At 59.5% G+C, this 16139-nt stretch overlaps 2 protein-coding genes across 24 annotated transcripts in view; both read right to left on the reverse strand.

Annotated features, from left to right (window-relative positions):
* Positions 1–1635: 1635 nt before the first annotated feature.
* Positions 1636–7429, reverse strand: STAC3 (SH3 and cysteine rich domain 3). Of its 5 annotated transcripts, none has more exons than XM_069806503.1 (13): positions 7139–7429; positions 6464–6852; positions 5591–5657; positions 4922–5180; positions 4675–4772; positions 4322–4397; positions 4144–4238; positions 3950–4016; positions 3592–3641; positions 3346–3449; positions 2771–2822; positions 2407–2544; positions 1636–2156 (listed from the first exon to the last, which is right to left on the reverse strand). In XM_069806503.1, the coding sequence occupies exons 1-13, from the start codon at positions 7211–7213 to the stop codon at positions 2058–2060; spliced, it is 1569 nt and encodes a 522-aa protein (XP_069662604.1). In that variant the 5' UTR covers positions 7214–7429; the 3' UTR covers positions 1636–2057. The 5 variants fall into 5 exon arrangements, with proteins under 5 accessions (XP_069662604.1, XP_069662602.1, XP_069662601.1 ...); XM_069806501.1 differs by having other exon boundaries at positions 4144–4241; XM_069806500.1 differs by having other exon boundaries at positions 4922–5183.
* Positions 7430–7663: 234 nt separating this feature from the next.
* The window catches only part of R3HDM2 (R3H domain containing 2), a 60163-nt gene continuing 51687 nt past the window's right edge, over positions 7664–16139 (reverse strand). For 13 of the 19 annotated variants that reach the window (XM_069806493.1, XM_069806495.1, XM_069806494.1 and 10 more), the window contains 11 exons: positions 15355–15444; positions 14460–14702; positions 13718–13844; positions 13063–13298; positions 12534–12688; positions 12104–12204; positions 11162–11331; positions 10833–10977; positions 10645–10745; positions 10024–10108; positions 7664–8372 (listed from right to left, as the gene is read on the reverse strand). In XM_069806493.1, the coding sequence (XP_069662594.1) occupies positions 8029–8372; positions 10024–10108; positions 10645–10745; positions 10833–10977; positions 11162–11331; positions 12104–12204; positions 12534–12688; positions 13063–13298; positions 13718–13844; positions 14460–14702; positions 15355–15444 (1797 nt within the window). In that variant the 3' untranslated portion in view covers positions 7664–8028. The remainder of the gene's footprint in view (positions 8373–10023; positions 10109–10644; positions 10746–10832; positions 10978–11161; positions 11332–12103; positions 12205–12533; positions 12689–13062; positions 13299–13717; positions 13845–14459; positions 14703–15354; positions 15445–16139) is intronic. The other 6 variants (XM_069806497.1, XM_069806496.1, XM_069806490.1 and 3 more) reach the window with 2 other exon arrangements.

The raw sequence follows: 16139 nt of genomic DNA on the forward strand, positions 1-16139 counted from the left end.
CTGCTCCTGCTCCCGGGCACCAGCAGCCCCGACGCGGCTCACTTGGCCAAAGAAGGTGCGAGCCAGAGCCCCCCCAAAGCCGTGGGGGAAGCAGAGCTATATCTCCATGCCCCCACCCCATCACTCCAGCAGAAGCCTGTCCCTGCCAGCACAGCCCCTGTGCGGACCCCTCAATGCATTTATATCTCCTGATTATTCTGCGGGCAGCGGAGGTGGGGAGGGGGGCAGCTGGGCCGGGCCTGGGGGGCTGCGAGAGCACGGGGACCCCTCCCTATGCCCCTGCTAGTGGTCTCCCCAGGGCAGCCCCGGTGGTGGGGTGCTGTAGCCCGGGGCAGGGCTGCGGCACCGGCTTGCACCCCCCGCCCCGGGAGGGGCCGGCAACACTACGACGCCCTCCTGGGGGGCTGGGCTCGGGGGGGCTGCTTTGCCCTTGAATGCCCCCCGTTCCCTCCCCAGCTCGTCAGCGAGGGCCCGGCCGTGAATGTTCACGGCAAGCGGCCGGTCCCGGGTGGCGGTGGGGGACAGGCAGCGACCCCCGGCCCGTCGCTCACGGGGACCGGGGGGGGGGGGGGGGCACCCGCACCAGGGGTGGCGGGAGCCGGCGGGGGGGGCGTGGGCTGCCACGCGAGCCGCCCGCCAGGGGGCGCAGCGGCTTACCCCCCGCGCTCGCGGCGGCAGCCGGGATATTTGCATATTTTTGCATACGGAGAGGCCGCACGGCGCGTCAGCAGCGCCCCCGCCCGGCTCGCGGGGCAGAGCCGTAGGGGCCGGGGCAGCCCGGCGGCTGCCGCCGGAAGCGCACCGAGGCCGGTGCCGAGAGCGCCGCAGCGCGGGCGGCCCCGCCGAGGGCTGCGCCCGGCCCGGCCCGGCCAGGCCCGTTCCGCCGGGTTCCACGGCGATCGCGACCTCGCTGCGGCAGCCGCTGTTACCGCTCGCCCTGGCCCAAGGCTGCCTTGTCGCCATGGCGACGGTCGGCGCGCGGTACCGGTCCCCGTCGCCGTGGTTACCGCCGGCGTCACGGCTCCGGGACGTCACGGGCGGTCCGCCTCCACCGGGCTGCCCTCCCCTCCGGTCCGGCCCCGCCGCGGCCTGAGCCCGCGGCAGAGGCAGCGGGACCGGCGAGGTGTCCCGTCCCGGGGCGCGCGCGCCCCAGCCGCGCCGCCCGCCCGGGCACCTGTTCCTGGCTCGCTGCTCACCCCTGCGCTTTCCAAGGACTCGTCCTCTCCCCGGGCCCCGTCACCTGTCGCCCGCGGCCCCTATTCGGGCCCCGCCGGGCTCCGCGCCAGCGCTCGGCACCGCGGGCCGGCCGGCGCTGAGGGAGGGGCAGACCCGGCCCCCCCCCGGGGGGGGATATGGGGCTGGGGGGGGGGCGGTCCGGGCCCCTTCCCCTCACGCCGCCCGTGCCCCGGCTGAGACCCGGTCGGCCTTCGGCTGTGGAAGCCCTACGCGGGGGTGGGGGTGCCGTGTTGGGGAGGGGGGTCGTACACGCACCCACGGGTGAGGCGCGGGCGTGTGCTGCACAGGGTGTCTGTCACACGAAGCGGGAAAGCACCCGCGCAGCCTCCTGGCCCGGTCCGCGGTAGCCCCACGGTCAGCCCCCCCCGCCCCTGCCAGCAAATGCAAACCAGGGAGAGCTCAGGGTTGGGGAGCAGACATGTATTGCTAAAACACAGGATTACACAGCCCAGAGGAACGGGACAGGACTGCACCGACACCGCCGAGGCACCCAGCACCCACCACTCAGGCAGGGGGGACAGGGTAGCCTCCAAAGCGAGCCTGGGGGTGGCCCCTCCTTGCACCCAGTGTCTCTGAAGGCACCAAAAACCCCGCAGGGGAATCAGCCTGAGAGACGCCTCCCACACTCCTGGCCTGCTCTGGCCTGGGCAGAGACAGTCCCCAGCGGAGACCCCATTGCTGCAGGCAGCAGGGATGGGGGTGCCTGCCATCCCTGTCCCCATCCCCGTCCCCATCCCCATCCCTGCCTGGCTCAGGCTCAGCTCCCTGTAGCCAGGGTCCATCTGTCCTCCCGGCTGGGGGGCCCTGGGACGCTGCCCCACTCAGATCTCCTGCAGGAAGTCCACAGGGAAGAGCCCCACTTTGCGGCCGGTGTAGACTTTCACGTAACCGTTCACCTCCTCACCCTTCTGCACCACGATCTGGGGGTGAGAGGGGTGCAGGTGAGATTCCCAGGGCCCCACAGAACAGGGGGAAGGCGGCAACCCCCATGGGGGGCGGGGGGGCTGGGCAGAGTGGGTCTTGTCCAAGGGGCTGGGGGAGGTGGGCAGCGTGGGGAAGGTAATGCAGGCCAGGGCAGCTGCGATCACTTGGGACCTGGAGGGAGGCTGGGGAAGAGACACAGGTGGGGGCTGAAGGACCATGGGCTGTGACCACGTTATCCCATCTCACCTGATCCTTCTTGAGCGTGATCTGCCCAATCTCCCGGTTGCCCACGAAGGAGCGTGTCACCTTGTGCACCCGCTCGCCTGCCCGTACCCGGATGATGAAGTTTGGAGGGAAGTAGCCAATTTTTTCACCGATCTTCCCCTGAAAGAAGTCAGTGGATGGGTGCGAGGTGGGGGTTGGAGCCAACCTGTATGACTCCCAGCTTCCCCCATGACAAACACCTTGCAGGTTGTGGGTTGGCATGAAGACACAGCAGATTTAGGGGGCTGTGTCACCCTCAGAGTGCAATTTGCCTTCCCAGCTGACCTCTCCTTTTGCTTTAAGCTCTGCATCTTTCCCCTCTGTGCTTGCAGGACACCAGCCTTACCCGCCACCACTCCTCATTGGAGTCATCAACCACCGTGATCTTCTCCCCCGGCCTGTGAAGGGAAGAAAGGGCTCAGTGTGAGGGGGGGCAGGGACTCCCTGCCATGGGAGACCCTGAGGTTGGCAAGGAAAATTGCTCTTCCCACAGCACCAGCTCCTAGAGCCCTGTGTCAGGGGAGGTCAAAGAATGCACACAGCCCATGGGCTCATGGACAGACAGGTCCTGTATGTAAGCCGCTCAGCCTCAAGTCTGTGGCACAAGAAGTCAGTGGAACTGCATCAAGACAAACACCAGTAGCCTTGGAAATGAGGCTTGTGCCCAAAACCTGGCAGCTGGGAGAACTGGCTCAGTGACAGCCAGGGCCCCTGCTCAATGTGTAGGCCCTTGGGGCAGGCAGAAAAGCCACAAAACCCAAACTACAGCCAGCATGGCTCCAATTTCTGCCTTCATTCATTCACAAACCCCTCCTGGTTGACAGCCTCATTGTTGAGGTGAAGACTTCTCCCCCTCCCCACTGGACACACCACATCCTTCCCCTCATCACCCCTGTGCCCACTACATGGCTGGGAACTTACGGGAAATCCAGGTCATCTTTCTCCAGGGCTTTGAAGCGATAAAGTGCCACAAAATAGTGAGACTGCAGATAGCCACCACGAATCCCTGGCTGTGGCTTCTTGTTCTGGGGAAGGAGGAGAGGGGTTCAGGGCCCCAGAGAGGCTGAGCACAGCCCCAGGGAGCCCAGCGGGGAGATCCCTGCAGCCTCTGCCCACGCTGCTCCAAGGCCAGGGGCCTTTGTGGTGTAGGGTGAGGATGATGGCTACCTTGTCATCTGTTGGGCTCTTCTCAGTCTTCTTGTCCCCTTCGGAGGTGCCTGGAAATGGGAGGAGGGAGCTTGCATCTCTCCTGGCACTGCCTCCCTGCCCTGGGACCAGCCTCCTCCCAAGGATCTCACGTGCCCAGGTCAACAAGGGAAAGCAGAGAGTGCCCCAGCGTGGAGACCTGAACTGAAAACCCCCTTTCTGCAGGGCAAACCCCCCTCTGGTAGGCCCCCCAAGTACAGTCTCCCCATCAGGCTCTCTCCCTGCCTCATGCTCATGGCTGGAGCTCAGCCCCCCCCCCCCCCCCCCCAGTTCCTTGGCCCTCACAGGCAGCCAACCCTGCTTCAGTCGCAACACTCACCGCCCTCGGTTTTGCCCCCTTCTGGCTTCGTGGCCTCTGGTTCCTCATCCATCATAGCAGCCAAAGGCTGCAAGGCACAGACAGAGAGCTGTCAGGGGGTGCAGAGTGGGCAGGGAGGTGGGGGGTGCAATGGGACGCAGGCTGTGCTGCCAGGACCCTGGGCATTTGGAGTGACAGGCTCACACCGCACTCACGTTTTTCTTGTCATCCTGCCCTTTTTTGCGCTCCTTGTTGGCCATAATGACGCCTGTTCTCAGGGTCTCGAACACGGGGTCGCTCCTGTTGGCTGCTGCTGGGACACAGGGACAGCAAGATGGGTTCAGCTACAGGACGCGAGGAGATGGGGCACCCTGGCATGGGGACAATACTTACAGAGAAGCTCCTTGACACAGGCGTATTGCTGGTCACTGTAGAGAGGCGAGCTGTACGCCCGGCGAAACCCTGGGGGCTGGAAAAAAAGAGGAGGTCAGAGCATCAACCATCACCCAGACCTCTGGGCTCTCCTGTGAGAGCTGAGAGGGGAGCAGGTGGATGCTGGGGACCCACAGGGTGACCACCCACAGCAGGGGGGCAATGCCTGGGTCCCCCCACTCAGGGCCAGGAAGAGAGGTGGGTCATGGCCCCTGGGTCATGCCCGCAGGGACCGAGCCAGCCGCCCCTGCCACGGTGCTTTGGTCTTCCCTGCAAGGAGGTGCCCCAAGCCCGGGGCTGGCGGGAACACTCACGATTTTGCCAAAGCAGCGCTGCATCTCCACGTAGGACTGGCAGTGGTGGTGGATGTTGGTTTTGCAGTTCTTGCACCTCAGGCCAAATTTGTTGTTGACTGGCGGTGGGGGGGTGGGCGGAGGGGTGGAAAGGAGAGGCAATGTGACACTGCAGCTGTGGGGACAGCTGGGCTGGAGCCCTCACCAGCCTTGGCCCCCAGCCCTTGCCCTGACCATGGCCCCCAGCCCCAGCACCCTCAGGACTCACGGACAATCATGCGGGCACAAACATCACAGAACTTGGGCTTTTTGAAGTAATGATCTTTGAACTTGTGGGGTTTATCATTGACAAGTTTCTGGGGCTCAGGAGGGGGCTCAGGCTCCTCTTCCTCCTCCTCCTCTTCCTCCTCCTCATAGATGTAGTAAATGGGTCCCCCTGAGGGGCTGACCAGCTCCCCATTGGGCTGCGGCTCTGGCGCTGTCTCCTCCTTGGGCTTTCGCTGGAAAAGTTGCTTCAGTTTCTGTAGCTGCTGGGGCAGGAAAGGATGTATTGCACACGGCAGGCTGGTGGGGTGAGGCAGGCAGGCATCCAGGGAAGCTGATGCCTGGCTCCCTGCCCCTTTGCTCTGACCTAGAGACTCCTTATTCCCCAAGTGGGAGGAGACCCCAGGCATCCTGGGGCAGAAATGCTGTGAGGGCAGGGACCCTTGTCCCAACCCCCAGTGAGGTCCCCACAAAGGGAGAAACTGTGGCTACCATGTGGATGTGAGCACCCTGGGGAAAAGCCAGGCTGGGAAATGGCCACCCAGGGCCCTGCCGGATCAGGATCCCACCAGGCATCCCTGGCCCCACAAAGACTCCTGGGGCTGAGGCAGAGATGATGCTAGAAAGGTGGCTTCCCCCACCCACCCAAGCTGCCCTGTGGACACCCACTTACCCGGCTCTTGGGTTTCCCACCTGAAGCAGGTGAAGCTGGTGGCTCTGGCACTTCCTTCTCTGTCATGCTATGAGGGGGAAAAGAGAGACGTCATGTTGGCTGGGGCTGTTCCCACTGCAGGTGCCCGGTGGAGGCAGAAACAGCCAGACCTTGCTGGATGGGAAGCATCTCCCGAGCCAGTGCCTCCCGCTGCCCCAGCAGCAGCACCACCTCCTGCCACCCTGCCTGCAGCTCCTGCCCCAGCAAGGGCCGGTTCTGCTGCGGGGACGTCCCGGGGCCCCGGGGGTACCCAGTGGGCCCTGCTGCGCAGGCTGGAGAGCGGCAGACTCCCAGCCCAGCGTGCGCAGTGCTGCTGCTTGCTTGGTGGACATGGTGCCCAGTGCTGCGAGCCAGACCCGGGGCTACCTGGACATGTCTAGGGCGTCTACCCTGTCTAGACATCTCCATCTCACGATTAAACTGCAAATAGGGCCACTCTTGGCCCCCTAGGACAAGCATGCCTATAAACACTGTCTGGCATCACCACGCAGCCCTGCTTTCTTCTCCACAGAAGCCCCATGCTACCAAGGGGGCAGGATCTGCTCCTGCATCCCCCAAAACATGCCTGATTCCACCTTTGACTGTCAACCATCCCCACAGTCCTACCCAGACATGACTATTTTTGGTGATACCTAACAGGAGGCCCCCCCATACCCTCATGGAAACCGACTAGGATGACCATCAGGGAAACAGCGATGTGGGCTGGGGAGTCCTGGGGCAAGGGGTGCCGCAGAAGCAGAGACTCCTGGGGTCTTGCAGAAATGTGGGTGGAGCACGGGCCCATGGGGATCAGCGGCCACAACGAGGGGGAGCCGCGCACAGAAACACACTTACGCCGTGTTTGGAGCTCTTGTCCTCCGATGAAAATCCCTGGAAAGGGTGGCCGACGTTGGGGATCCTGTTGCCTGCGGAGCCCCCAGCCCTCTGTGCCGGGTGTGCAGGGAGGGGGGCAGCCGCCCCAGTCCCCGTGGAGAGCAGGAGTGACAGCCCAGAGGGGAATGGACAGCTGAGCGCTGGCGGAGGCTGACGCTGAGAAATTGGAGCCCATGCATGAGCCAGGAGGGGAGCGGGGTGGAGAGGAGCCACTGGCTATTTGCGTTAGTGGGTTGCTGGGCGTGCCAGAGGCCCACCCACCCCCTGGCATGGGGCAGCAGCAGAGCAGGGGCACACCAAGTTCTCCAGCCATGATGTCTCGTTTGCGCTTGCATTTGAGGCCCGTGCAGCTGGGAGGGGAAAAGGAAAGAGTGGCAGCAGTGGGGTCTTTCGTGGGGCAGCTGCCCCATACCCTCTGCCAGCAAATCCTGCTGGTCTGCTCTCCACTGAAAGAGAGAGCTGGGGACCCCATCGCTGTCATGCTGCCCTGCAGTGGGTGCCAGGTCCCTGGAGCCGGACAGGCACCCCAGTGCCAGAGTCCCCGGACCTATGTACCTGCCAGGCTGTGGGTGGCAGTGGGGCAGGAGTTTGCACCAAGCCTGGGGTTGCAGCCCACCCCTTCCAGGCAGCTCTTACCTCTCCAATTGCACCTGCTCTTGAAGGTAGCATCCAGCTGCTGCAGGAGGCTCCAGCTGCTGTGTGCAATGCCATGGTGAGGGTGGTGCCAGCCCAACTTCTGTACCCACAGGGCAGGAGGACACAGTCATACCTGCACCTATCAGCTCAAGGGCTGATGCTCCCATGTAATCAGGAGGAATAGGTTGCTTCCTGGCAGGGGATATAGCTGGGGACACCCTGAGACCCCGTTCTTGCCATTGCACAGCTGCATGGGGCCAGCAGCTGGGAAAAGAGGCTATGAATATCTGATGGGGGGGACCAGCCCCAGGTCAAAGTGCTCAGTGCTCCTCTCCCAGTCTCAGCTCCCAGCCTTGCCAAGCCATAAGCTCGCAGCCCTTGTGCATGCCAAGCATGGGGGCAGGACCTGGGCAGGAACACATCCTTCTGTGAATGCCCCTTCTGCTCCCTGGCTGTCATCTCACCCTGAACAGGCAGCACAGACAGCCCCTAGTACTGGTACTGGCAGAGAACGGGAAAGCAGCATTAAAGTGATGGACAAGTTTTCTTTTTATATTTAAAAACAACCCCCCAAATAAAATAAAACCAAAAATACCCCCCAAATAATAATCAGATTAAATAAAATGTGCAGTGAACATACCAATCAACACCTGTATGTGTGGTTCAACACAGTGCTTAACAAAACAATATACACAGGGTAAGGTGGGCGGGCATGGGCATCACTCAAAAAATAATAATAATTAAAAAAAAAAAATCAATTTCTTATCTCTTAATTATGTCCATATAAATATATCCAGGAAGGAGGGCGAGAGGAAGGGAGGGCAGAAAGGAAAAGAGAAGGCAGAGGGAAGTGCCCGCAGTCCAGTGTGCTCTGTGCCCATGCGTGAGCCCTACTGTGAGCTGGCACGCTCCAGCACCCGCAAGTCGTAGTTCTTTTTGGCCACACGCAGCTTGAAGCGGCTGAGGGAGTTGTTGAGGCGGAGGGAGGCATTCTGGGCAGCCAGCGGGCTGGGGAACACGGCCACGATGGTGTATAAGGCAGCAAGGTCACTGTGCCTGCCGTTCTCTGGAGTCCCATTGTTGTCCCCGCCACCTCCATCTCCACGGCGCCCCTGAGTCTCTTTGAGCCACTGGATTTTGGCACCAGCCATGGCGAGCTGGGTGAAGAGCTTGTCAGCCTCTGTCCGTGTGATGCCCTCTGGCAGGTCTGTCACCTCCAGCACTCGACCCAGCACTGCAGTGGAAAGATGGTACATGTCAGCAGCAGCAGCTGATTCTTGGGTGGCAACTGCACAGCGAGAGCTGATGTGTGGGCTCCTCCCCAGCTCTAGGGTTGGAGCAGTCACCTCTACTTTGCCCATGAAAGCAGTGCTTTGCTAAGCTGCCCCCACATTAGGAATGTATTTTTTTAAGCCTGTTACTTCCTCCCCCCCTCAAACTGCCCCTACCGTTCTGCTCCTTACAGTACCCCATCCCGATCCTTTCTGATACCCACATCCTGGTCCCCACATGGCCTGCTTTAAGTGGAGACTGGTATTTCCCATTTGCCCAGGGCTCCAGCAACACCAAGTCCTCCTTGCTTCCTTTGCTTTTCGGTTAGGGCTTTCCCAGGTGCTCTGCCCTGTCTCCTTACCCTGATCCTTGGGTAACAGGATTGGGAGCTAACCCAGCTCTCCTGCCCTCTGTCCCTGGAAGGGAGAAAGACAGGCTGCACCCATGAAGGATGTTGACATGTATGGATCCTGAATGCGACACTGCTCTGTATGCTTCACCCACTGGGAGGATCCTCTTGTGCGCCAGGCCAGTGTCATGCCAACACCTTTGCCTCTGGTCTGTGGTACCCAACCACTTCTGCTGCCTCCTGGCTCCAGCCCTGGGTTTTGGGCTTAGCAGAGGACTGGCTGAATGGATTCTTTGCTAATATTAACGTGGCATGTAATAAACATGCCAGCTGCAGGGAAGGGGGCAGCTCTCCAGCAAGCAGCTCTTAAAGGGCCCCCTGCAACCAGCTGCTGTTATTGGTGGTGACATGGAGATGACATGGGGGACAAGTCTGAAGCCTCCAGAGAGCCAGTGAAGACTGCTTCCCTTCCAGGCTGTCTGGCTCATACCCAACTAGCCAGTCTTGTATTGCTGTGGGGACAAGCCAGAGATGTGCCTCTCCTTCCCTCCCTCATGACCAAGTGGCGACCCCCCAGGACGAGGTACAGAGAGTCCCTTCCCCTTTGGAGAGAAATGATCCACTGGGGATTTCAGCCCTCACAGGCACCCCTGGAAGATCCCAAAGCCCTTTATAAAGATGAGGGCTCTGCAGCTCCTGGCCTCGCTGGGAAATGGAAGCATGAGAGGGAAGGGTCACTTGGGAGGGCAACGGTGGGAACAGGATCTCAGGGGTCTGGACACTCACTTTCTGCTGACAAAGAGGAATAAAATCCCAGAAGTTCTGCCAGCTCCACCCGCTCCATCATTTCAACCCCCATAGAGGCAGGAATAGAGCCCAGGTGTCCTGGTACTCATCACCGACTCTCCCAACAATTTCTTCCCACTCTTCCTTAAAAGCTTTGCTTAGTGCAGGCAGTGTTTACTGGGTTCCCGAGCAACCCCTGTCCTCCTACTTCCCAATGGGCACAGCTGACTGGGACTAGCTCTGCTGCACCCACCCCCAAGCCAGGCCTCATGTGGGCTGCAGGGGGTCTGTGTTTGTGTGTGTGGAGGAGGTGGTGGCAGGCAGGAACTGCTCTCCACAACCACCCCCAGCAATGGGTTCTGTGGGATGCTGGTGTGGGCAGAGATGGCATCTGGAGTCTCTGCCAATGCCAGCCATGCCCATGCAGTGGGCACTAGTCAGAGGACAAAGGGGGAACTGCTTGAGGAGGGTCACTTGCCTACATCACTTGTCCCAAGGTCAGTGGATGCTGACTTGAGGGCCTGTCTCTTGCTCCGGTTTCCATGTTTCATTCCAGTCTGCCCCTTAAAGAATAAAAATGGCAGTGTGTCACCTGAGGAGACACGGTGGCCTCATAGTGCCCATAGAGCATCCTGGGAGTTGGGGCGAAGACCAAACTTGACGAGGCCATGGCTGTGAAGGGGAATGAAAACACCTGGATGAACCTCACACCCCCTTGACACCTTTGAGGTGACACCATGCTTGGGTAAGTTAGATGAGATCAAGGCGCAGCCATGGTCCCAGGACACTCAAAGGACTTGGGGCTGACACTGCTTCTGGGCAAAGCTGGGAGCAGGATGAAGTTTTAGCCCAGTGCCAGACTCTAGGGAAATCCACTTACAACAGCAGTTCTGCCAGATGAATAGCGAGAGCGTGGGATAGGCAGCCTGCTATCTAATCAAGGGGTGTCCCAGCACAGAGCAGAGTGTGAAACTCACTTCTTAACTACTCCTGGGCCCTGCCCAGAGAGGGGTCGTCTGGGGGGAGAGAAGGGGGACGGTCTTGCTCTGCTCCTAGAACAGTGAAAGTGTGGGTGGATGGGGGTTTGGCCCAATTTTACCTGGTGTGCATTGTAGTTGGGCTGGCTGTGGAGCAGTGGTGGGGGACAGATAGACAGATTATACTGCAGCGGCTGGCCCAGCAATGAGTAGCGCCCATCGCCTGCAAAAAGGAAGCAAATGCTTGAAGAGGTCTGAAGAAATCTCAGGAAAGACCCAGACCTGTGCTGTCCCCACTCCTTCCTCTTACCTTGTGCCGGGCCCATGGGCCGGGGGAACTGTGTGAGGACAGGGAGGGGGCTCAGCCCCGTGCAGACACTGTTGAGGTTGGTGACAGGAGACGGCGTCGGGGATTGGGTGGGGGACGTGATGGGGCTGTTCAGCTGGGTGCTGGCCTAGGGGAGGGAGAGCGTTAGACAGACCCAGTGCTTGTGACCTGTCCCACGCCTGTCTCACTACCATGGGAAGACCCCATTCCCACCTCCCAGCCCATCCAGACAGCACATATGCTGGGGTCCTCTCTCTCCCGCCAGGCTGCTCTCAAAAGATGAGCCGCCTTCTTCCCAGTCCTCTCAATACCTGAGCACTGGTGTCTGGGTTGTACAGGTCTCCTGGCTTCTGCCCCCGCTGGTCCAGGCTGTAGTACTTACAGTGGCTCCACTGCACCACAGGGGGATTCTGGGGGGCCTGGGGGCCATTGGGTACATTCAGCTGCATCACAACCACACCAGGGCCTGATGGAGACACCCCTGGGGAGAGATGACAGCAGCAATATTGCCCGGGCTCTGTGCACTGCTGCTGCTTGCTGTGGGACAAGAGGCAGCCTGCCTGTCTGTGCAACTTTCACTCTTCCCTATAACACCCCCTCCGTACTCTCTCCTCTGCCGCTCCTGCCTGCCCAGGTGGACTGAAGAAAGGCCCCACCAAGACCCAGTCGGGATCCCTCTCTGATATCACAGCTTACATCAGAGAGTGATGACTTTTAATCCAGGAGAAATGTGAGCAGAGGGGACAAGTTGAAGGTGACTCGGGTGACCTCTCTGAGCATCACAGCAAAACTTCAGGCAAAGGGTGTAATCACAGAGCTAGGCGCAGAGCTCGAGTATCCCGGTTCCAGTTCTTGCACCAACTTACCAGGCCCCAGCTCACTTCCCTGCAGCTGGGACGGGATGCAGGAATCCCGATGCTCTTCTCGCCCACGGTGCTCCCCAGTCCCGTGAGCTGCCCCGGTGACACTAAGCCGCGTTGCCAGCAGAGGGAGTCCGCAGCCCACGGCAGCTCCCTCTGCCTGCTCCTACCCTGCCTGCCCACCATGGCAAGGAGATACCAGGGGAGCAAAATCACTGTGCCACACCCTGATAATTCCCAGTAGGCCGTGGGATGGGTCAGACTAAGCAAACCCATTGCACAGAAGCTGCCAGACTTGGCTGTGAATTGGCAGCTCCGTTCGCCGCAGCCCCTACAAAACCTGATCCAATCTGTGCAGAATCAGTGGCAGCCCTGACCGGTGGCCCCTCTTACCTGAATACTGCTGCTGCATCTGTGGCGGGCTGCAGGGTGATGGAGACTGTGGCATCTGATACTGTTCAGAGCCGGGCGGCTGAAGGAACCCCACCGAAGGGCTGTGAAGCAGAGAGTGCTCTGGTGAGGTGCTGGGGATGGGGAGAAACAGCCTGCCCGTCTGTGCAGGCAACCACCAGCTCCCTCAGTACTTGAGATGGCTGGAAACACAGCTGCCTCTGGAGAAGCACAGGAAGCACTGCACGCTGCAGGACAGCTGTGTCCAGGAAGCGCTGACCACGGCAGCTAGGACTGGACAAGCTCAAGAGATGACCAGCATCTATGGTGCCCAGCCACCTCCTCTAGCTGCATGAGTAGGATGCTATGCCCTTTCAGTAGGGCAGTGGGACCCCTTTCTCCCCAAGGCAGGTCAGAGATACACAGGCTTTACCTGGTGCCGTTCTGCTGGGCAGTTGGGATGACGCTGTAGTAGATGGGTACCCCTCCAGTCTGAAGCCCCCCTTGAACAGACTGGCTGGCTGGTACAAGCACTGGCTGCTGGAAGGGCTGCTGGACCACACTCTGGGACTCATTGGCCACGGGAACCTGTGCAGGGAGGAAAGAAACAGCCCTATGGAATGACAGTAACACAGAGCAGGAGCAGGGAGAACTGGCCCCAGAGAGACACCAGCAAGGCCCGTACAAGGTAGAAGAGATGCCAGATGGTTGTCTACTGCATCCCAGAGCAATCTTGCCCAGGCAAGGGCAGGCCTCCCAGCCCTCCTTCTCAAGACATGTCCCACACAGATTCAAATGTGGATGTGCCCTCCCCAAGCTAGCAAGCATGCACTACTTTCTCAGCGTAAGTCTCCACCTTTAGCCCCATCACTCAGACACAAGAACAGGGTCTTCCTGCAAGGCCTGTACAAGCTGAGGCCACCTCCCCAGCAGCCCCTCGTTGAAAAGCAACCAATGCCTACCTGGTACGAAGGCAGTGGAGTGTACTGGACCATCAGGCCTTGCATCTGGCTCCCCATACTGCTCCTCTGGCTGCTGAGAAGGCCAGGGGGCTGCGCCTGCTGCACTCCCATCATACTCTGCATCTGGCCCCCCATGCTGTTCCTCTGGCTGTTGAGGAGCCCAGGGGGCTGCGCCTGCTGCACTCCCATTACACCTTGGTATGTTTGCTGCTGGTTGGACATCATTGGCTGTAAACCTGTCAGAACATGGCTTAAATGGAGCAGCTTCCCAGCTGGCCACAGCCTGAGATTTGGCATATAAGGGCTCAAATCCTGCTTTGCCCCCACCTCTTGCTAAAGAGTGAGAAAAGGCTTTCCTTATGGCAGATGTAAAAAGACCTGAAGGAAGCTCCTGGCTTTAAATCCACCTTGCAGCACCTCAGTGCATGCTACATGCTGAGAGGGAGGGAAAAGACTAAAACAGCCTTTGCAGCCAGGCCGAGTTGCAACTTTCCTTTGCACAGTCAAGAGGCACTCTATAGTCTGCAAGTCCAGCAAAGAGTGGGAGACAGGGAAGAGCAGCCTGGCCCCAAACAACACAGGGGAGATCCTTAAGAGCCAACAAGAGTGGCAGGGAAGGGAAACATGCCCCCTCCCCCCTTCTACACCCCCTTACCAGGCTGCTGGGACTGCTGGGGGAGCTGCTGAGTGCGCTGGGAGCTGTAGGCCACTGGGTGACTGAGAGATCGGTATTGCTGGCTGGAGTTCGGGTACTGCCCAGGAGGGTAGTAAGAAACCTGAATCTATCAGAATCAAGAAAACATGGTGATGAGAACACAAGAAGGAGTGGGACCAAGAAAGCTGGTCCCCCAGGACCAGTTTTCTCTCTCACCTGGCCTGGTTTCTGCCGAAGGAAACCGACCAGGGTTTTGGCTCTGGCCAGATGATAGCTCCTCAGGGAACCGCAGACCCTTCCCACTCCTCCCAGCCTCCACATCCAAGCCCTTCCCAGCACAGTAGTGCAAAAGCACAGTAGGCACAATTCTCATCACAGCTCAGGGGATCAATCCTAGAGGTCATAAAGCCCTGCAGGACCCCGAAGACAGCTTAGAGGTGTCAGCCCTGAATCTGGTCACTGTCCCTCCCCCAACACTATGAGGCAGGAATTGCCAGAGGGATCCCCAGATAAGTGCCCTGTGAGCTCAGAGGGACAAGGGGGCAGAGATTACGCTATGCCTAGCAAGGGTGCGTGCCGACCTGGAGCTTGGACCCCGTGTATTGATCCATCACAAATGAGCAGCAGAAAAAGAGGGGAACCACTCTCAAGGAACTGTTCTCTGGATTGCTCCCCAGCAGCCCCTTGCCTGACAGCTTTGGGCCGAGGTGCACATCCCCTCCAGGCTTGCACATGTCCTTACTTGCTGGGGAGGCTGAATGTAGCCCTGGGGCTGCAGCACCTGCTGTGTGGGGGCCGTGTGCCCTGAGGCGGAATAGTTGGAGGTGGGAATGGGCTGCCCAGGGGTTGCCATGATGAATCCTGTCTGCTGAGGATGCTGGGAGATGAGGGATGACTGGAACATAGCCGAGGAAGGATCCGTTGCTTCCGTAGAGCCCTGTCGGCTGAGGCTGATCTGCCCAAAGGGGTTGCTGAGTTCATCGGCCTGCATTGGGGATAAGTGGGAAGGATGGAGGAGGACAGCATGTAGGACAACAGCATGTAGGACATAGCTCTGCCAAGTAGATTGCAGAGCCCTTCTCCCTACTCTGTGTGGAGGAGTTCACCCAAGAAAGGTCCCCAGAAATGAGCCAGAGACCAAGAGCATTCTGCAGGACAGGGGGTAGGGGCATGCGAGCTGCTGGGGGGGGCCTGAATGCTCAGTGGACACTGGTGACATGTGGGGCCCCACACAGGCAGGGGTTGCCCCAGCCCAGAGACCATGTCCCATGGGGCGTGCCATTCCTGAAAGACCCGGCAGAGACAACACAGGAGCTGACTGAGACCACAGGGCAGCCATGGCCCCTGGACTCCAGTGCTGGACACAAGTGTTGCTTCCTGGTGGAGCTCTGGGCTTAGCACTTGCTATTCCCTGGGGTCTTTCCAAGATCAGCCACTCCAGCAGTGCCCGGACCTGGTGGGTCCCACAGCCTCAGGCATCCCACTGCCTTGACCCCACTGCAGCGCAGAGCCTCCATAAATCCCAAACCCACTGGGTGCAGTGTCCACGACATACCTGATTAGCAAAAGCTCATACAACACAAACACAGCACATGAGTACAACAGAGACAGTGCAGAAGAGGAAATGGGGTTTATACCAAGTTGTACTGCTGGGGTGGAGAGACTGGCAAGAGGACTTGGGGGCAGGAGCTTGGAGAATACTGAACAGGCTGCAGCGCTGGGACCGGCTAAGACCAGCAGAGAAGGGAGTGGAGGAGAGAGATTCGGGTAGGAAAAGGAATGGAGGGGGGGGGAGGAAGGATAGGAGGAAGGAGAGAAAGAAGGAACAACAAGGTTAGTCAATTGAGCCAATTGCAAACACACAGAGGGGGGCATTGCAGAGGGTTGGAAAGCATGGAGACTATAATGGGGGAGCATTGATCTCTCTGTGAAGACACACAACCTGGCCAGTTGCTTTGTGGAAGCTAGGAAGGCTGACCATGTCCGCAAAGCAGCTCTTGCCTGGCATGAACAGTGGAATGGTGACACAAGATCGCAAAGGCCAGCTACGGCCAACAGCAGCAGGAGAGCCACTTCCCCCCCAGCACAACCATTGTGTCTCTCCCACTCCACTGCCCACTTGTGTGTGGCACTGACTCCCAGCTCCCTCTGCAGTGCTTCCTGGCCTTTCCTGCTGGTAACGGCTTTTCTTCACTCTTGCCTTCTGTAGGGGCCCCTCTCACTTTGTCACTGGGAGGACCTGCTAATGCCTGTTTATGACAACACCTAACTCAGGCACCACACACTATGCTTTGGGCACCAAACCTGTAATGGTCAGCACTGAATTGTTTTTTTGAACATTTGATTTGACCTTTGGTGAAACAGAAGGTGCATGCACATGGGGGACAGTGCATTTTCAGACCTTTCACCAACAGTCAAACAC

This window comes from Haliaeetus albicilla, chromosome 18 (assembly GCF_947461875.1).
Source record: "Haliaeetus albicilla chromosome 18, bHalAlb1.1, whole genome shotgun sequence".
Lineage (NCBI taxonomy): Eukaryota > Metazoa > Chordata > Aves > Accipitriformes > Accipitridae > Haliaeetus > Haliaeetus albicilla.

Coding starts and splice junctions, on each gene's coding strand:
- STAC3 (XM_069806499.1), bottom strand. CDS start 7,213: ATGGCATTGCACACAGCAGCTGGAGCCTCCTGCAGCAGCTGGATGCTA. Junction 3,450..3,591: donor AGAGCCCAACAGATGACAAG/GTAGCCATCATC, acceptor CTCCTTCCCCAG/AACAAGAAGCCACAGCCAGG. Junction 2,823..3,345: donor AAAGATGACCTGGATTTCCC/GTAAGTTCCCAG, acceptor TTCCCTTCACAG/GCCGGGGGAGAAGATCACGG.